At 46.9% G+C, this 21,203-nt stretch overlaps 2 protein-coding genes across 2 annotated transcripts in view; both read right to left on the bottom strand.

Moving 5' to 3' along the window:
• Positions 1–7,875: 7,875 nt before the first annotated feature.
• On the bottom strand, positions 7,876–9,619 carry LOC131281655 (uncharacterized). The gene is made up of 3 exons (XM_058311001.1): positions 8,952–9,619; positions 8,378–8,882; positions 7,876–8,313 (listed from the first exon to the last, which is right to left on the bottom strand). The coding sequence occupies exons 1-3, from the start codon at positions 9,617–9,619 to the stop codon at positions 7,876–7,878; spliced, it is 1,611 nt and encodes a 536-aa protein (XP_058166984.1).
• A 3,212-nt stretch (positions 9,620–12,831) lies between these two features.
• Positions 12,832–21,203, bottom strand: part of LOC131281916 (centaurin-gamma-1A) — a 38,408-nt gene continuing 30,036 nt past the window's right edge. The window contains exons 3-9 of the mRNA XM_058311280.1: positions 17,395–17,536; positions 17,152–17,283; positions 14,180–15,529; positions 13,879–14,118; positions 13,692–13,809; positions 13,254–13,611; positions 12,832–13,183 (exon numbers count right to left, since the gene is read on the bottom strand). Of these exons, the coding sequence (XP_058167263.1) occupies positions 12,920–13,183; positions 13,254–13,611; positions 13,692–13,809; positions 13,879–14,118; positions 14,180–15,529; positions 17,152–17,283; positions 17,395–17,536 (2,604 nt within the window). The 3' untranslated portion in view covers positions 12,832–12,919. The remainder of the gene's footprint in view (positions 13,184–13,253; positions 13,612–13,691; positions 13,810–13,878; positions 14,119–14,179; positions 15,530–17,151; positions 17,284–17,394; positions 17,537–21,203) is intronic.

Genomic DNA, 21,203 nt, shown 5'->3' on the forward strand with positions numbered 1-21,203 from the left:
ATATTCAATTTAATTTCTAAATTCACGTCCGTTCGAGTTTTTGGGGAGGTACGGAAGGGAGAAATGGTCGGAATCGTCCTTGGCCTGCGTGGAAAACCCCGTGAGCTGCATTTGACGAGCTCCACACACGTGTGCATGTGTGTGACCCCGCGTTTGGAGTGCAAAATGGCGCGCATATTCACTAGACGAAGCACAATGCTTGTAAATCGGCCCCCGCCGGATGCACATTTTGCCAGTGAAATGATTTATTTTACCCCGCCATGTTAAACGTCCTCTTTCCATTCTTTGCGAGATCTTCGCGATAAAATTTTACAGCATAAATACAGAAGAAATAGAGTTACTCTAAATAAGAAGCACTTCATTCCTTTCACAAACGGTCGAACTAAAAAGGTCTCGGTGTTTTATATGAACCTTATTCATAGCCCCAAGGACGAAACGGTTCCGTTGATTACGGAGGATGCTCCGGTTCCGATCGAGCAGGAAATGGAAACGAATGTGCCTGCGGGACGGAAAACTCTGGCAGCGGCCAAACATACACAACAGGAAACCACCTCTGCCTCTCTGCCGCCACCAACGTTAAGGCCGGAACATGTTGATGGAGAGGGGCAAAAAAAAAAGTCCTCCAACTCCAACCGAATGAAGTGAACGGTTTTCCCATGCACGTACCATGCCATGCCGTTCGGAAAAGTGCGCGCTCGTGGGTCGAGAGTACAGATCCTTGTGGCTCGCCTTCGAGAGGCCATGGTATTGACATCGATTTACACCAACGATCCCGCGGAAAGGATGGGAAGGGTGGGGGAGAATGGAAAAGGGACACAAAGGTTCCACCGTCATCCCGAAGGGCATTGAAAGTGTCTACGAGAACGGAAAGAGCAAGAGAGAAAATGAACTGAGCTTGGTTGGTGCGCAAGAGATGAAAATGGGGAGAGAAATGCGGAGGGTGAAAGCAGTACCAGCACGAGGTACTAATACATTTAAATGAAGCTTTCCCGAGGTTGGAGAAGCGCGCGAGATAAAAAGGACGAAACGGGGAACCTCGGGCCAAGGGAGAAGGAAGGGGACAATGGCACATACACTTTAGTTAAGGGTCGACGAACACACAGAGAGACACCGAGAAGGAGGCACACGCACCATAGGGATACACGTCGATGTCACCGAACTTTCCCACCCCTACACACACACCCCCCCACACACACACACCGGCAGGCGGTGGCATGATAAACAGACCAAAAATTTTAAAATGTTGCCCACCATCGTCGTTCCGTGCATTCTTGCAAGTTTCATGCTATTTTAGTATTAACATTTCTCCCACATTAATTCACATTTTTTGTGTTTTGCTTTGTTATCCTTGCAGCGAATACATCCCCTCTTTTTGTCAAGCGAGCCAGATGCTGTATGGTGGTGTGTTCTTTGTTTGCCAACAGCACACGATCCTGGCTATCTGCTGCATTTGGTGTCCTGTCGATTCGGGGGAGTACATAATATACACATACTTCCACCCACCTTGGCTCGATATCCTCCTGGCTGTTTCGTTTCTTTTTTTTTATTCCATTCCAAAACGATTTCGGATGAACTTTGCTTAACTTTTTCCCCAATTTTCGCGCCACCCGCCTCGTTCATCTTTATCACACCGGTGGTGGATTATCCTTGAATCATGGGGCATGGTTTCGGTTGGGAGTAAGATCAATTACCATAAATATAGGAGACGAACATTTCGATCGAATTCCTCCCAAACGAATGAAGGGAGCAGCAAAAACGCAAACGGGAGTTCAGGGGATCAATGTGTCCTTTAATTTGGTGTCGTTCCGTTCGCACGAACAAAAAAGGACACCCGAAGACGATGACCTACGACTGGATCCTTGACGTGGACTTGGTGAGAGACGAACGGTGGCGAATTGGGGGAAAAGTCCTTTCTGAAGGACATAACGGACGGACGAATATGCCGTCGTCGGGTTGGACCGAGACGAGGCTAAGGAGCTTTTCCTATTTCCAGTTCGAAGCATTTTTACGGCGAGGCTTACAGTGAAGTGCGGTCGACGAATAATGAATGGGATGGAAAATGGCAAAGATTATGACAAAACAACTTCGCTTTCAACAAATTCCTGGAATGCTCAATAATATTTTGTAGACAGTTGAGTAAACACATTGAAAAACGTTGAATTGCAGCTTGATTCAAGGTGATTCAATAGCGATGATAGCATTCAAACAGACACAATTTTGGTTGGTTCTTTTTAAAAGTAACCGTTTAGTTTCAATTTTCGGAAAGGAAATAAATCCACCGCCCGTTAACATAATGGGCTCCAAATGAAGCGAATGCTCGCCAAACGTGAGTGCAATTAATTTTCCCAATTCAGAACTCGTTGAAAGTGCATCTCCCCGTCCTGAAATGGCTGACCTTAAATTGCACCACAACACAAACCCGACCCATTACAAAACGGTTTTCAGCAGCCTAACCAGATGAACCGCTCCAAATTCTCGGCGGTGGCAGCGAAGGCAGCCAACTCTGGAATAAATAATTACTCACCACCAGATCAGCAAACAAAATGCCAGCGCCAGAGTTAGGCAACCGACGCCGCCATTCAATTTTCCAACCGTACACAACACAAAAACAAAAAACAAACGTAAAGCTCCACCCAACCCAGCTTCCCATGCCGCTGGTGAGGGGGTTTTTCGGCCCGATTCTGGTTTCTTCTGTGGGGCAGATTTTGGGCTTTTCTTTATCTATTTTTCTTCCCCCCGGCGCAACCGTTTGGAAATATGCCACCGAAAAAGCCGACTCGAGAGCGGGTTTTCCATTTCGTACACAGCCCCCGTCGCAAATCGGATGCCGAGCGAGAGGAAAAGTCATGGGAAAGTGCGAACCACGGAGTGAAGAACGGCCACTCTTGGCACACCTTTTCCCCTCCCACCGTCGAACCAGCTCGATGAAAGAAAAGCTCAACAAGTTCCGCGGGTTCGGTACGGATGAGGAAAATCCATTGATTTAAAAACCGTTCCATTTCCTCGGGTCATCACTAATTATTGCCGAGGTCGCTGAAAAACGAACGGGGAGAAAAAAGAAGCGAACGCGTCATGGCGCTGAAGAGGGATTTCATTTCCAAAAGCTGTGCAGCAGAGTGAGTTGCACAAAAAAAAAGGGAACGACAACAAACGCGAATTTACACAATCAACTCTTTTTCCGGGCCTTCGGATGAACAGTTTAAGAAAGGAAAAATCGAAAAACTCCACGCTCAATCCGATTCGGTCGGGAATGAGTTCGCAATTTTGGTCAAGAATAAAATTCAAGCAGCGTAATGTAAAGCCAAGGCTCGGGAAAAACGTCATACCGTTTTCCCACTTCTCGGGCAATAGTTACTCGTCCTTCGGTAACCGCCGTGGAGGAAAAGGAGGACGAAAATAAAAAGGGAAAACAATCCCCAGACGGAAGGCCACGCCTTGCCATCGGTCGTTTTCCAGCCAAATTTATAATATGACCGATGGCCGAGGATAATTGCCGAGGCTTTTTATTTTTTGCTGTTGTTAGTATAATTGTTGCGATCACTGGTTCCGGTTGCCTACCCTCTCCTCTCCCCCTCTTCACAACCACGCGTGCTAAAATAACTTGCCACCCTTGCCTGCCCGCCCGCCGTCCGGAAACCGGTTGACGATTTCCGCCCCAAGTGTCATTGCGTCTGTCACGGACTTTGGGTCGGTGGGGTTTCCATGCCGCACCAATTTGTGTGGCATTGAACGAGGAGGCATCGGCTGGCTGACTTAATTAAAGAAAACAAAAACCCCACCCCGGGTCGTTGGTCCGGTTTTTACCAACACCAACACCGGTGTTGGTGAGGAAGGAAAACCCTCGGGGGAGTTCCGAGACGGTCGGCTCTCCGGTACAATTAAGTGGAAAAACAACGGAACCACAAACACTAGCATGGCTGGCCGGCGGGTTCCGAACGACAGTGCGGGAAAAGTCGGGCTTAAGAGCGCCATACGCTCGATACGACCTTCAATTAGCATTGCTTTTCATTTGGTTTCAATCAACGGCTTTCGGCGGTGTTGATGTTTTCAAAATTGGAAGTGAAACATGCACCGAAACGAACCGCGTCTGGTATTGGAAGTATTTTTATACACACAATCCTTTTGTTTTCTATAAGCAACTAAACAACCAAGGTAGGAAATGGACACTTAAATTAAACTAACTAAAATGTGCACCAAAACCCTGCAACCGTTCTTTATCTGTTTCCTCTTTGCAGATGCTATAGTTCTGGGACATAATTTGCTGGTTGTTCTCGAGATAATGCCACCGTAATTAGGCGCAACAAACACTAGCGTGAAAAAAGGAATGGGACTCTGCATTCGAGGTATTCTCGAGGGCGTTACTAATTACTCTTAATGACAGTAAAAGCTTCCCCCGGCAACTGATGGAGAGTTCAACCCTTTACCACCATGACGTTTCATTACTTTGGAATGCAGAAAATGGCCCTAACTAGTGCTTAGTCAGAAGGCCATTCCAATAAGTAGGAAGAGTTTGTCTGAAATTTACAAATATTTCATTTTACATTAAACTACATTCCTATCTCGTATCACTTTTCATTGTGTCGAGGATTATGTGAACACCCGTAAACATAGTACCGTTACATTGAACGTGCTGCCCACTGACCGTTTCATGAATGGAACCGAAGCCATTGCCAGGGCTGGGGAAAATCAGTTGAAAACTACGGCTTTTCCGCCCAAAGTGCAGTGAAATGCAACGGCCACGATGATGGAGACACGCACACACAACACAGCACACGGCTTATGTGCTTTCGCCGTGAAAATAAATGGCTTCGGTGGGGCCCAAAGTGAGGATGTGTGTTGTGAGTGTAAACACAACTGATCAACACCGGAAACTGATCAAAGGGAGGTGTAGGTAGGGGGGTTGCGTCGATAGTTTATTACATTATTTTCCTACTGCTGCTAAGTGATCGAATTGATTTATTATTTACAGAAGTAACAAGAGCTGGAAATGTGTCAGAAATCCTTTCCGTTTCTCTCAATGGCATTTCCTTCGCTCGATTCATTTGCAAATGTTTGACAGTATGTAACGATGGCGTTGCCCATCGTTCAGCAAAGCATAATAAATAGTCCGTTTGTTCCTGGAATGCCCTTGTTTATCGTTACGGTAAGCCGGTTGTAAACACTTAGATAAGCGCTGCAACATCTGCAGTAGGTTTATGTAAACAAAGCACCGACACATATATGCGCCAAATGGGGGCGTGATGGGATGCCGTTTACATTTAAATCCTATTTGTAGGAACTATCAACAAGATTCTTTTGATCGTACGGATCGTTTAGAGAAGTGTTTTAACGACGGGTTTCCCACGAAGTGTTCTCTCTCCGGAAAATGAAATTATCGATCATTTTTCTTATGATGCACGCGTTTTCATTCTTCTCTTCGGGCGAAGCTTCTAATTGCAACCAGTGTGTATGTGTGTGGTTCCCAAGGTTGGCTTCGTTGGGAAGAGTCCATACTGGGGCGCAGCTATACTTATGTTTATTAAATATCCTGAATCCCAGGCACAACATCTTGGTAGCAGACAGCCAAGGAATGTACATCTTCTTCGCTCGCCTGTGGTTTATAGCCACAACAGCGCCTGCTATAACTCTTGCCTTCCCCGTGGGCTGTGGGTTCGTGCTTCAGCACGATCAGCAAAAGGAGCTCCGAGAAGGAACAGAAAAAAACACCATCTTCAACCTTCAGCAAGTGAAGAATATCCTCGCACATGCCACACGAAGGAGGTAGACATGACAGTAGTGAATAAGAAAAAAACAGCAGCAACAACCACCACACATACGTGAGATGAAACGACGGATGAAAACATCAAGCAACAGCGAGCAAGAAAACACGCGATCAAAGACGGCGGAGTGAGTCGTGTTCTTAGGTCGAACCAAGACGTGTGGGAACGAGACGGCTGCGAGATCTTAGAGAGCGAGTGTGCGGGAGAAAGAGTACACAATGGCGAAGGTTACACGGAATGTTGTCCTCCGAGACGGTGGATATGGAACGACACACTTTACGCTCGCGGCTTTGTGTTCTGCTCGATGTTGCTAGTTTTAACCAAATTCAACGTTTTGGAGCCATTCACGCTTTAGTACGCGCTTCAAAGAAAACAAAAATCTAAACGTACCGTTTTTATGTTCGTTCGTTGATTGTCCCTCATCTGTTCTATGCTCTATGGACCACCCCCTCAGTTGTCCCTTCCACCCTTCAAACAATTCGCTTTTTTATGAACACCCCGCGATCCGCCATCTCGCTCACAGAAGTGGTTGAAACGAGAAAGAGAGACATCAAGAAGGGAGCGAACGAGCGGGATACACAAACAGCGCGTCATTCTGTCCCTGTTCGTCAGGAAATTGGTCACTTTGGAGTTTCCTCGTCGAAACCAGTTCTACGATTTGTTCCGATTTTCAGGCGATCCATCCATCCACACCCGGGAATATGGCCTCGCCGAGTCGCGTCTACACATCAAACAGTGGATCATAGCAGTTTTTCTTCTCTACTTTTCCAAAGGGTCCCCCCCTTCCATCGCAAGGCAAGTGAAGCGCGGGGGGCACGGATAGTTGAGGTTTCCATTTTTTCTTCTTCTGCGGTTTTAAAGCAGACTCCGATGGGCATCAACGATGGGCTTCTCCACACTGCGGGCGCCCTTTTTTCTTTCTTCTGTGAAGTCGACTCGCCTTTCTTTTCCTCGCGCTTGGCGATCGCTTTCTTTCTGTGTCACTGTTTTGCGGCTAACTTTCTTGACGGACTCTTCCATTGATCGAAGTGGCCGTCATTTGCTGGAAAACACCATCTTCTACCAGCAAAAGCAACCAGCTGCCTCCTCACCTTAATGCATCCGTTTTTTGTGCCGCTTCGTGTGGGACACCCAGGGGTACGCTTTGTGTGTGCTTCGATTTGCTTCAAATTGTGCCGTTTCTGCTTGCGATTTATCTTTCAAAAAACCGCACACTGGACTGCTCGGGAGATCAGCTGTTGAACATCTCAAATTCAGTCGAATTACTACCGAACCGCACAACGAGCTACACTAACAAAGAAGAAAACACCCTTCTCGAGAAGGGGGCAACATGCCCGCACTGCTTTTCCTCGAAGAACACTGCTTGCTTTCCTGTTTTTCAATCTACTCAGGAAGTTTTTGGACGATATGTTGCTTTCCAACACCACAGTCACAACACTAAATCGGACGATATTATGCTTACACACCTTTTGGGCACTGGGCCAATCGGAATTTCAGATAATCACGAGAAAGCGATGCAGCAAATGGCTTTTCTTGAAGCACCGTCACTCAAAAACCATCGGCAAACACTGCACTTCTTCGCACAAACCCGTTTGGCAAAGAACGCTGCTTCACCAACGACGTTTAACGACCGACTGACAAATGGAGAAAAGAGTTCCAGCTAAGAACCGAAGCGAAGCACTGGTTGTCTCTTTCTATCTCTCAATGGCTCAAAGAAAGTTGCCATTGGTGTCTTCTCTTTCACTCTACTGGAGAGAGCGGATTCTTTTCTCTTCGCTCTTTAAAATGACTAAATCGTTTTGACAGCAAACAAAATGGGTGCGTTTACAAGCGATGGTTGAATGCTTCACCGGGTGGGAAAGATGGCCTAATTTGAAAATCATTCAAAAAATGTCACGAGCCTGCGATCGTTATTATGTTGCATTCAAATGGTAGTTGATAAAACAAAATTTATCAAGCGTTAATAGTTTTATATTTAGTACGATTATATTTATTTGCTATTTGCAAGTTGAATCTGGTTAACAACGACATAACAATTTCCCGAACTAAACTGAAGGTATCATACAAGTTATGGTAAATTTAATTCAATTAAAGTATAGCTGATCAAAAACCAGGTTTATGTCGTTTCATTGAACATCTGCTTAACGGCACGTCGTAGAATCTTCCCCGAAGGAGTCATTGGGAAGCTGTCGACGAATCGTACACCGCCTCGTAGCCGTTTAAAGTCGGCGACCTGTCCATCGACGATCCGTACAATGTCCTCCTCACGGATACTGGAGCCTGGTACTCGTTCGACAACAGCCGTTGCTAAATCTGAAGAACGATCCGGCAAAGGAACGCCGATCACGCAAACTTGCTTCACACCATCGATTTTCTGAATTATTCCTTCCAAATCAGACGGCGAAATTTGGTAGTTGGTGTACTTGATGATATCCTTGATGCGATCGATCACGAACAAGTTACCCTCGGCGTCCATGTACCCGATGTCGCCCGTGCGGAAAAAGCCATCCTCAGTAAGGGCATTCTTAGTCGCCTCCGGGTTGTTCAAATATCCCTGCGGAGGAGGTATATACTCTGTTGAAATATCTTCCTGTCCATGATTGTTCGTAATATCTTACCAAAAACATAAACCGATGGCGCACCAGTATCTCCCCGTGAACACCCGGACCAACAATCTTTCCTGATTCGTCCACCAATCGGCACTCTACGTTCACTCCCAAGGAACCAACAGAAGTCGGGACGCTTACGGGTATCATGCAGCGTGTGATAAAACCAATCTCTGAGCTGCCATAGATGGAGCGCATATGCGCATTTGGAAGATGGGGTTGCATCTGCAGCAGCAACTCTTCTGCAACCATCGATCCACCGAGCTGCCACGATCGTACGCTGCTCAAATCCGCCTTGGCCAATCGAGGATGTGCCAGCAGTATCGACACGTACGATGGCGGTGTGAAAACGGTCTCGACGCGATACTTTTCGATCACTTGCAGCAGCAGTTCCGGGGTAAAGGGGTTGCTCGTGAACACACGGGGTCGACTGTGCAGTAGAGATGTTGTCACTCCGAACAGTCCGGTCGCCCAGAAAAGGGAACTGAAGCTGAAAATCGGTCCATCGGAAACATCCCTAGAATGACAAACGAAACCGATCGATTAGAGTGATCGATCGGCGAACTTCAAAATGTAAAATACTTACGTGGAGAAAACCATCTCGTCGACAAAATGTGCTTGCGACAAACAGACACCCTTAGGAAGGCCAGTCGTCCCTGAGGAACAGAGAACCAGCGCAAGAAGCTTCGTAGCGTCACCTAAATATTCCGCCCGGAAGTCTTTCTCTCCCTCGATCGGTTGCAGTAGCTTCTCCACCGATGTCACTCCTGTGCCCGTATCGAACAACCGCACATCCTTGGCCGTTATGGCATCCTTCACCGCTTGCTCCACCACCGCACGGTTCGCTTCGTCACAAAACACTAGCCTCGATTGCGTTTGCCTCATCATGTGCGCAAAGTCTTCCCGGTTGAAAACCGGTGCCAACGGGTTCACTGCTAATCCCAGCACCAAGCAACCGATGAACACCGGTACCACCTGCTCCCCGTTGGCGCAGGCCAAACTCACAAACTCCCCCTTCCGGAAGCCAAGCCGACGCAAGTGAAGCGCTACGCGTATTATGCGAAGTCGCATCTCGGCACAGGTTGTCCTCCGACCGGTGTCCGCATTGATCTGTATGACCTTGTCGGGGGAACGAGCCAACGCATCCAGAATAATCCTACCCAAACCAGCAGCCGGGTTCAACACCGGTGGAAGTCGTTCACCGTACCAGCATTGTCCGCTAGGATCGTACTTCGTCCTTCCGGCTAACTCCATTCCAAGCATCCTGAATTTTAGCCCACTTTCGAGATGATACTTCAACGACGACTCACACACGACTGATTAGTCCCGTCTGACTGGACCTCGGTATTGCAAACGGTGCATTATCATTCACACGCGCCATTGATGTTGAGGGGTTTGTTATCTGTGACTGGCAAACAATCACAATCTATTACGTTCCAGCTGAGATAATGGAACTTCCGCCATGTGTGCCATCAAACGAATCAGATGGTTTTCTACAGAAACAGAAACAAGCAATGTTTACAAATAGAAAACTTGGTCAAAGGTTTGTGGTAACGTAGAATAATTGATAAATTCAATCTCAATGGTTGTTCATCAACGTTATATGCGCAACGTGAAACGACTAATAAACAGGTTTATCTTGTGATGTAGCACTTTTTTGTGCAGTGGTTCTCAACCACGAATCTTCATTGTGCCATAAGGTTTTCAATTTGAGTTGAAGTTTTAAGAGAAACCCAGAAATATGGATGCTCGCAACATTTTTGGGCAACTCATTCGAACTTCATAACTTTTGAATCAATTAAAAGCAAAGATGTTTTTCTCAATATTTTAACTACCCTCGCTAGACGTATTCTACATTAAAATAAAAATAAGTCATTCATTTTATATAGGTTTCTTTGTATATTACTTTTACACGTTCCTTCGCTGGTGCTGCTCACATGTTTACATTATCTCGGGGATATTCCAAGGGGGCACCGTAAAGATCTTACTTTTCTCCAATACAAATTCCACGCGTTTTAAACTTTGTATTCAAACAGTTGTCTATTGCCTTATGCAAACGTTTTACAGGGTTTTGGTATTTCCAATAAAGTAGACCTTTGTCCTTTTTCTGTTCTGAATCGGATATTACTAGTTCAACATTAGTCTGCTCCTGTCTTAAGAAAGGGTAAGTAGTTTAGCACTGTATTCCATGATTTGCAATCATACTTTTCTATTAAATTTCATTTGCTTCATGTTAGCACTCTTATAAACTGTTGATATTTTAACGTTCTCTCTTTTTTTGTTTTGTTTTGTTTTGTTATGGGTTTTGTTTGTTTGTCACTTTGCCGTTGTTATTAAGCATTTGTATCTTCGTTTGTTGGGTGTGAGGTTTATCGTTTCTACTAGGGTTTTTGTTTTCACTTTATTATTGTTTGTTAAATGTTTTGCCAAACACGGAACAAACGGCACACACCGCACTGCTCTTTACATCTTGTATTAGAATATTTCTTCAATATAGGAATTTTAATCGGTATCGTGAGTGTGCTTGTATTTGTAGCTGGTAGATTGGTTCATGGTTTGTATTATGTGTGGTATGCATCTATACTAGTGTACCTTTTCATGTTACTATGCTATGTAATCGTATAAGATCGTTTCTTCTATAGGTTTTGCTATGAAACGGCATAAGTCATTCATCCATTTGGGGGCAGACATATGCTTGTGGCCGAAGTACGTCAAAGTTGTTAACTTCCCTCGAGAGGGGTTTCAGTTAGTTAGACTAAAACATTTGGCATATGTTTGTTTGTGATGAGAGGAAGGTCATAGGAGAGGGGTTTCGCTTATCTATTCTTCGTATAGTTAGTTCATTTCAGTAAAGTACTCCTATGTGAGGCCCGCAGCTGCACCTAGCATCCAACTATGAAATATCGATAAAGGGCTATATTCGCTCCCGTACTGCTATCTACGAAAAAGAGCGAGGAAATCGTAGCCGTTGGATTTTGCACCGAACTATAACTAACCGGAATCTTTACCTACGATGGACGATCGAATGTGGATGAAAATGGGATCCGATTTCGTGATTGCTGGCGATGAAATGGGTTTAGTATGGTGAAGGTTTTTTTTTCTAACAAACGAGATCAAATCATCGAGTACTAAGGGCCATCCTTTTGATCTACGGTTATCACTATGGAGCCCTTCCAGTGATGCTTAAAACAGATATGATAAAGAAGTCAACGAGGGAGATGTGATGGGATGATCTCTGTTTCCTCTTCAAATGTTAAACTTCCATTCTACCCGCACCATCATACCTTGTGGTGGACAAAACTGACCTCAGCAAGACTAAACTAGAAACAACATAAATTAACAAAACCTATTACGATGATCTTAACCGTTAGCCTCGATTGTGAAATTCAAACGGAAAGCAGTTTGCCTTGGGATCTGTTCATATGCAGGAATGACTATCATAATATTAAAAGTTGTAATGTGTAAACAGTTAGACGGTGAGAAGAATTAGGTAAGAACGGGTCTATTTAACCAAAGCGTTTCTATGTAGCATGGTCTGCCTGTGATAAACAAATTGCTCCCTCTCTCCCTCTCTCTGATTTATCAACTATTCCCTTAGGGTTTTTGCTCTTCGACACTCGTTCGGAGTGCCGGATAGTTTAAGCTAAACTTAAAAACAAATCACCGAAACAACCGCAATAAAATCATTTTACGTACAATTGAAAACAAAATTTCAAATCTGAAAAAAGGACTAACCATAATCTTAATCATACTCTCAACCCTCCGTACATTACAATACAATTCGACCACCGTGTTTTCTTCGCCTGTTACACTATTTCCGGTGTAATACTAATACTTCATATACGTAGCCTATTCCCTTACACACATATTGTACAAAACTTTCCCTCTTCTGCTTAGGATCGCGGCATCCGCGGGGGGAGTTGAGGATCATTAGGAAACATTACTATATACACCGTTTGCGTACAACCCTCCCGACGATAGCCATTAAAAGAAACACCCATGATCGACCGATCGACGGCACGAACCGTGGAAACAAAACAAAACGAACAGGCTCCTTTAAAACGAAACGAAAACCAAATCCTACGGTCGAAACATACGAATCACATTGCCTTATGGGGGATAATTTTGTTTAGTTTGTTTTGTAACGATCCTACTTTGCCACGATTGCCAGTAATAGAATTAGTTAGTATTCATCAAAGTGTTAAGTATCTCTTTCTAACGTGCGATAACAAACATGGTATACACGGACGCAAACATCAATTTGGTGCATCGGAACGAAATGAAACGATTTACACAACACACGCACAAGATCTATGTGTGGTGCATGTTTCTTTGTTTGTAAGTGTGCTTTGCAGATCCTTTTTCTATCAAGAGCTGCCTGCATTGGGCGGTGCAGGGACTATTTCCGTCTATTCTAGCATAATATATATGTGTCTACTTTCCGGAAGCGGATCTTTCCTCCTACCAGCCAGATTTGACGTAAACGTTTGAGATTGCGTGTTAACCAATTTGTCTAAGGTGCTGCTGAGAAACACCGGACCTCTGTCCGGTCGCCTAGATCACACTGGAGGAGAACTTTTCGAACGTCGCCTGATCGATGGTTTCCCGCCGGCGGGGTAACGTACCGCTGGCAGAAAATGGGGCCGGATCGGTGCACCCAAGGCTGGTCAGAAGCTCCACCAGGGCCGCCGTCGTCTCGACGTTCACGTGATGCGGCGAGTTCATCGCCTGCTTAGCAGCGGCCAGCGAGTTGGCCGCCTTGGCGAACGTTAGGCACGAGCGACCCTCATTGTCGACATGTTTCAGGTTGGCGTGGTGCTGTGGAAGATAAGAAAAATGGCACATTTTATTAAACTGTTCATTGCACACGGCGTGTCCTATTACATACCCATATCAACAGCTGTGAGATGGCGAGGTTTCCGATGGCGCACGCGAGCAGCAGCGGCGTCCGGAGGTCACGATTGCTGGCGGTTGAGTTGATGTGCTCGTGGGAAGCATTGGCCAGCAGGATGATGATGGACTTCATGTCCGATCGAACGACCGCTTCGCACAGCTGCTGTCCGATCGGTGGAGATGGATTGAAAGGTGGAAGGAAATCTTTGCCCTCGTATTTGCTTCGAATCCACGCTTCCTTTTCCTCCCGCGAGCTGGCGGGAGTAGGTTTCACACGACCGCGTGTATTCGCTTCCCAGACGGAGTTTGCTAGACTGTTGCCGATGGCTAGCATAACGCTCAGATGACCAGGTCTGGAAAGAAAATGGAAATGAATGTTAGATCAATTTTGAAGACGGCTACTGTGTTTTGAATTCATCAAGGAAATACTTACGGCCACTCGTCGAGTCCAAGCGAACGCACTTTACTGATATGGGAACCAAGATTCCGATGTACACCAGAACATTCAATGCACATTAGGACACCGAGATTTAAACTAGCCCATTCGGGATCTGCGTGGGAAAGAAAGACAGTTTGTTAGAAACAAATGTTCACAAAGTAGCTTTAGACAATTCTCTTACTTGGTGAATCACAATCAACGCAGTAGCCATTGCCGGGAACCCGACTACGGATCGATTGCATCGATGCAATATCACTCGGATTTAGTGGCTTCGACTTGGACGACTCGATGCCCTGCAAGCTCTTGAAGATCTCCTGCTCGATCACCGAAACCCACTCGTCCCGTTCCTCCGAGTTGGACGCCTCGAAGTGCCACTGCTTGTTGTCCAGCGAAACGATGTAAAACTCGAACCCATCGGAATCTGTAAGTAATTTTGCGAGTTAGACCCCGGTCAATGATTCGTTTTGCCTTCCCAAACCTACCATCGTATTCGCTGTTCTTCCCCACGCCACTGCTCTTCATCCTCCGGTGGCGCTTCTTCACGTTCGGGGTCTGGGCGTCAATCTTGCTGCCACCACCACCAACACCACCTCCGCCGATGGTGTTACTGTCACTGCCGAGGAAACTCTGCGAGTTGCTGTTGCTTATCACGATGCCCTCATCGCCACTCGTTTGCGAGTTCGATTTCACCGGCTCCCGTAGCGTGTCGAACGCGGTCAGCAGCACCTTCTCCGTGCACTTGCGGTCCTTCGCCAACGACAGTCCGCCGATGCCTTCGGTAAGCCCGTTAGTCTGCCCGTTGGTTCCATTGCTGGACGCTTGGGCCGCTTGTGCCTGGGCAGCGGCCGCCGTCAGCGCACTGTTCGTGATGATCGATTTGGTACCGCGTGGCCTCTGGCCGGGTACTTTCACCGTAACGTACTGCAGTGACACCTCCTTCCCGTGCACGTCGTCCATGTAATCGTGCAGCGACGGATGATACGTTAGCCGACCGTCGTCGCACAGTGTCACGTACTTCTTCTTCCAATCCTTGTTGAGTGACTTGCTGCTGCGCTTGTACAAGTAGCCCTGTTTGATCGGAATGGCCCTGCCAGAGCCGAGTTCGCCATTCTTAATCTTTTCCTGTTGCTGCTGTTCCTTTTTCGACGAGGAAGGAATGAAAAGGTTCGACCTTCGGCGACTCTTGCGCGAGGTGGTCGGAGTGGACGTTGGTGTTGGGAGTTCCTTCCCATCTTTGCCACTGTCTTTGGCGGAACCACTGCCACCACTTCCGTTGTCCTTCCCCGTGGGCAATCCGAGCGATTGCAGCCCATCGTTGTTCGGACCACCGGCGGACGATACCGGGTGCATCGGTGGCACAAACTTGGCGATGTTGTTATTCTCGTTCGTAAGCGCTAGCAGCGCCTGCTGCGATGTACCGTGCGAGATCGTGCCCCACTTCTGTCCGTTCCCTCCACCAACGGCTGCGGCCGTATTCTGATGATGCTGCACTTCCGCCGCGATCAGCTCCGCACTGACCTTGATCGGAATGTGATGGCTCGAAGCGGACAGCGCGTGATGCCGATGGGGTAGCGTCATGCCTCCTCCTCCTCCGGCCTGTTGCTGCTGGTGACTGGGGGAGGAATTGGCTACCGCATGGCCCACGTTGGCCGGGCTCGAACCGGCGTTCGTCCCGCTGGTGAACCCATTCGTCGGGCTAGGAACTGACAGCTGCGTGGCTGGATGAAAGCTGGCCAAACCGAGCCGCGTACCTTGCGGCGTGGTTGGCCGGGAGTTGGTAGGAGTAATCGTGGAACCGGTCGAAAGGCGCTGCTGGACAATCTTCTGGCAGGCTGCACAACGCGAGGCGAAAGAAAGAGTAAAAGAAAGATGACGTTAGTTTTTTTGGTACGAATCTTGGAAACCATCCGCGAGGCAGATGTTTCTCCTTTCGGGTGAGGATACACATATTCCAGTTTTTTTTTCTTTTTGCACACAACATCCCACCGTAACCCGTTTTCGGGATGCCCCCTATCCATCACACAAGTAATAATTACAGTATCGCCTGTAGAAAGGCATCGCTCGCTGCTGTTGCTGCTGTTGCTGCTGATGCTGCTCGCCAGCAGCCCTTGCCAATGGTGCTACGGAAATGGCAGCACCACCAGGTTCGGCGTGTACCACGCTTTGTCCTCCACCACTGTTCCGGACGGGGTCGAGGGTGAGTTTTTCCAACATAAATGCTGCCTCAATTTCAATGTGCAAAATCGAACACTTTCTACGGACAACTCGACACTGTCGTTGTTTAGGTTAAAGTCTCAATCGAACCGGTGTTTTCAGTGACCGTTTGCTGTAACATAACCTTCAATAATAACACCAAACACACTGGTGCTCCGTGCACACACGCGGACAACGCAAATGCCAAACTGTTTTGCGCGTTTTACCCCAAAGCAAAGCATAAGTATGCTATGAAATCTCGTTCCACGAAAGACACAACACAACACAGGAGGCTGCTGCTGCTGCTTCCGTTGCCAAGATGCTCTTGTACTGCTGAACCGAAGAATCAACCCGAAAGCACGTAAGATGCCGAGATGAGCAGCATAGCATAGACGTGGAAGGAGCAGAAAGATGAAACCCAAAAGGGTCGGAGAGCATTCGAACGATGGCGATGCGAGGAGAGATCGAACCACACGACGAAGGTCCCGCCGAGGCCACACAGAGTTCAGTAAATGAGGCAGTTTAAACGTGCCTCCTCGCCGACAGCGAAACATAAAACATAAACCGCGAAGGGAAGGGAGAAACGGATCGAACCACACATACACACACTCTCTGCACACGCAAGCCTCTGCAACCTTCTGTGGTCGAAAGAAAACAACGGCAGAAGGCACCAGGGCGCGTTACCACGACTACAGGCGCAGGAAGCACATTCGTTCCGTACCCACGAAAACCGGTGGTAAATCTCGCAGAGAGGTGGCCTTTGTTTTGTTTATGCTGTTGCTATCGATCTTTCCTTCCTTTGCTCTCTGCCTCCGTCCGGGTTCCTCAACATGTCGTCGTTAGCCCTCTCGAAAGCTTGCTTACTGTCTCACTCGCTCCCGGAGGCTCGTCTGTTTTGGGCTCTTCTTGGAAAGAGGTCCTTCTTTTCGGGGTGCTATTCTTCTTGCGTTCGAACGACAACTGCGTCGTGAACGAATCGAGATGTGCCTGTGTGTGCGTCCTTGTTCTGCGTATGACAACAGGACACTCAGCCTACCAATCTGAACGCGAGGGGGCGCTCCGATCATATCATCCTTGCGTTTTTGACACCGAGGGATAGGACACTTCAAAAATAGCAAAAGGATATGGAATAAAAGCCTTTTGAAGGAGCTTTTCAATTTGAAAAAAAGGAAAAGCTCATATCCCAGTAGTTTAACATAAATTTAATTAGCAATTCTACGAAAAATTTGACGTAGTTCTGAATCCTTTTGGGATCACTCACCTTCCTGAAACACTCGTTCCACGTTCAGTCCATAGGTAGCGCAGGTTTCGTAGTATGTCGACCGCAGATCCTGCGCCAGCTTACGGGCTCTTGCATCGTCAATTACACGCGGTGCCCGCTCACAAATACCATCTGCAAAAAGGCCAAAGCAAATAAGACAAACATTATTAATCGATTTACTAAATTGACAACGACGGAAGGACATCCGGGGGGGCGAAACTTTTCCTCCCAAAAACAACCTACCTTGTGTACCGACGAGTATGAACGGTATCTCCGTCGTCTTCCGATGGTGTGCTATCCGGTTGTAGTAGGTGTAGATCGCGTTGAAGCTGGACTCGTTGTCGAGACTGAAGACGAAGATAACCGCGTCGACCCAGGCAGCAAACTGTACCGGAAATGGGAGGAAAACAGAACGGTTGGTTTGGTTAGTAACAGAAGCTAAAACTGCGAAAATAATAAGATTGCAATTGAATAGGCGCAACAATGAACACACGGTGTCGTGCAGGAGAAAAACTGGTAATGTTGGTTTGGACGACGCCGAAAAGCGGTTTCTGGCAAAATTTGCAAACCCAACCCAAAAGGGGCCGCCGCACACAGGGGAGGTCCTGTGTTTTCCGAATTGATTTGTCACGGTGAACCAATAAATCACAAAACCAACTAAATACAAACAGAACGGCGCAGAGTGTCACATTGCACACGATCACACGTTGGGTTTTGGTTTTGTCGTCGCGTTTGGAATTGCGTTACCGTTTTGAGAAATTTTCGAAAAAAAGGGGGAAATGTGGATTTTCCCTTTCGAAGTACATTGTTTTTTTTTACTACGGGAAAGAACACCGTCAGTCCCAAAACTCCTGGAGTTTCGTTTTGTCGGTTACCCGTCCATTACATTCTGGTAGGATTGGAAGGTTGTAGTTTTTTTGCTCGGTTCCTTTTTTGAAAAAGGGATACAACCAAAGGAGACGATCTCGGAGTCCATTAATGTTCGTTTTCGCGAAATATTGACTCATTACTACAACCAAGGGGATGAACTTTTCGCCAGAGAGCGCTTATGGGCACTGGAACTTCGTCGTCGCCGTGCGCCATTTGATTGATAATGAAAGATTTATGATCGATGCACGACTGATTTCTTTTGAAAAACTTCAAACCCAGCAAAAAAAAAGCTGAAAAGAAAACTACCAAAGGTGAACCTTTTTCTTTTATAAACTTTCGCACAACTCGCCGCCAGCGGGAGGGTAGATTTTTTGACAGTTTTTAAACTTGCGCAAACAATCAACCGCACATGACATTCCTTCACCACGTCACATGTCTGTCTCGTAAAGTCTTGGTCGCTGAGGGGGAAAATCGAAGTTTGGGCAAAACATTCCGAAATCAAACATTCGGACCCTTTTTCAGGCAGGCTTCGCCTCGGCGGAAGATGATTTCGGCCTCGGTTGCCCCCCGGTCTACGCAAAACGAGTTCTTTAGAGCGTCACAGTTGGAAAATGAGGCCACCAGACGGGTGATTTGAATTGCCGTAAAACAAAACCAAATAGAAGGCAAACAAAACGGCAGTTTTCGCCAGCTGCTAATGATGGACGGTAGTCCACGACGAGTCCAGTAAATCACGTCTGAATGATCGCCGAATGTGTGTGTCGGAAGAGTGATCCCTTATGTGATACGAGTGAAGCAAACGGTTTGGATTATGCGTTTTCATTTTCTGGAACAAAAATGACTAACTTCTATTCGAAGGCGCGAGTCAGAGGTCAGCGAAAGAACGGATAGAAATGAGTGGGCATTAAATCATTCGAACAGAGCATTCTCCTACTGTTGAAGCACCGTTACATCGCGTAATCGTACAAATAGTGACCGTTTTTTTACGTTTTCCACTACTACTTTACTTTAGAAAGTCTTTAGAAAGTCCACCAATTGTGATAGTAATGATCCGGGGGATAGTCTCTTATGTTATTCCACCGACCATTGTACAGTTCACGTGCGGGCATGGAATTATGTTGTATCTGAAACCCTCCTGGAACCATCGACAGTAGCACAATTTATCGTTTCAAGTCCATTAACGGGAGTAATTTTCGGATTGACAAAACAAAAAAAGGAGAAACAGAACAGAAAAAAAATCACGAAATTATCGCGCGCGCACGTGTTTTCGGAAAACTACGCGGCGTGGAACCGGGATGGGATGGAAGGCCGCATTACGCCACCTAACTACGCCTAATAGAGCTGTCATCACCGGGCAGCCAGCAGCGTCGCGCAAGTATCGAAACCCGGGCTTGTTTCGTGGGGTGGCGCCGATGGTGCAACTATCGACAAGCACCCGCGGGGAAGAGAGCAAAACAACTACAGGGCAGAGAGCAAGAATAGAAACACAACCCAACGAGGTAAAAATAATAGAAAAGTAGAAAAACGCACCACTGAAGAGAAACAGAAGCAACAGAAGTAGATGATAGAGGAGGAAAAACAACGGAAAATCGGTAACCGACGGGCCGATTGCCCACCTTAATGGCACCCGATTTAATTTATGACGACGGGGCGAATTTGGGCCGAAGCTGTGGAAATTGCAGCCTAAAGCAGGCACAAGGGCACTGTCTCTCTATATTGTTGGAGGGCTTTGAGAAATAATACTTTGTTTGGGTCCGTGTTGTTCATCTATTTCGTAATGTTTTTTTGACTTTTGTTCACTGTATACATATTTCAATTTTACGTAATTTATTCAAACACAAATTGAAATTAACTAAAAAGTAGACAACACTGACTAGTTTAAAATTCTTTGAAGAAAATTTGGACACTATCTAAAGTTAGTTCCCCAAGTACCACCATCAAAGAACTAGAAGGTTGCCAACTACCTTTTAAAAGTAAAATATATACACGACACTTACTACACTGCACTAATATATCCTCCGATAATGTTCTAGGAATATTGCGTTGAAAAGAATATAGTCCGTGGGGGTTTTTGCCTGAAGTGGAGCACACGCACGCACGGTCCAAGACAAGCAATTGAGGTTACCATTCACAATTATACCCTTGGCAGTAACTCACACGTAACCGTTACGGCTTCTCCGGCGAAGAAGTCAACCACGGACGCGTTCACAACGTATACTGAGGTCGGATCGGGACTCGCACCGAAGCCTGAACTCGCCCCCCCCGGTCGGCCGGGAGTAGGCAATGAACTTGATTTACACGCCGCCGCCACCAGTTCGTTCTGGCGAGAAAATTTGCTGCCGTTTGCCGTTGTGCCAAATCGGAGAAGAAAGAAAGAAAGCCAACAGAACCTGTGGAGGCTTCGCGGAATTGAGAGGAAAGGAGTTCAAGAGGTCGGCCACCAAAAGGTGCCGCATGGTTCCCCCGACAAATTCGGAGAGGTGCACCAGCCGAATGGCGCAGGCGCATCTAACCGCACCAAACAACAACCGACGAGCCTCCGCGCTTCATATGCCAAACAACCCACCCACCCATCCACCCACCAGGCCCCAGCATTTTCCCAGGGCCACCTCCCATACCATCGTCTTGCGACAAACCAGAAATTCAATAGCAATACCATTGCGCCACCAGAGGCACGGGACCCGACGACAACATTCTAGAATTTGTGACGCCGACGACCACTTCCTGTACGCCACCTTTTGAGGGACACCGACTGGCGGCAACAGTGTTTTGCAAGAGGAATGTCGGTGTCTGGCGTACCTCCAACATACGGAATGGAGCTTTAGTTTTCCTCACATGTCCGGGTTTGAACTCAGGCCAAGGCGCACAGAAAAAAGGCTCCATGGCGATAGTTGGAGGACGTGGAAAGATGGTATGCCTTCTTAGGGGCCCATATTCTAACAGTGCGTCATGTTACACTGGGACGTGTGTCTTCCGGCCGCCAACCCAAGGTTCATTGAAATGGAAAGCGATCCGCGGCGGTGACTTTGGCTACGATGGAGATTTGTGTACGGTTGATGTTTTTCTTTCTTCCATTTTCCACTCCACATTCAAAGGACCTCCTCCTCGTAGGCAGACTTGTGCAACGAGTGCGCGCCTTCAAATTATGCAAACGTACACAACGCAATTGAGACGCGCGAACG

Source organism: Anopheles ziemanni, chromosome 2 (assembly GCF_943734765.1).
Source record: "Anopheles ziemanni chromosome 2, idAnoZiCoDA_A2_x.2, whole genome shotgun sequence".
NCBI classification, from domain to species: Eukaryota; Metazoa; Arthropoda; class Insecta; order Diptera; family Culicidae; genus Anopheles; species Anopheles ziemanni.

Coding starts and splice junctions, on each gene's coding strand:
- LOC131281655 (XM_058311001.1), bottom strand. CDS start 9,619: ATGGAGTTAGCCGGAAGGACGAAGTACGATCCTAGCGGACAATGCTGG. Junction 8,883..8,951: donor GACGAGATGGTTTTCTCCAC/GTAAGTATTTTA, acceptor TTGTCATTCTAG/GGATGTTTCCGATGGACCGA. Junction 8,314..8,377: donor GCCATCGGTTTATGTTTTTG/GTAAGATATTAC, acceptor CCTCCTCCGCAG/GGATATTTGAACAACCCGGA.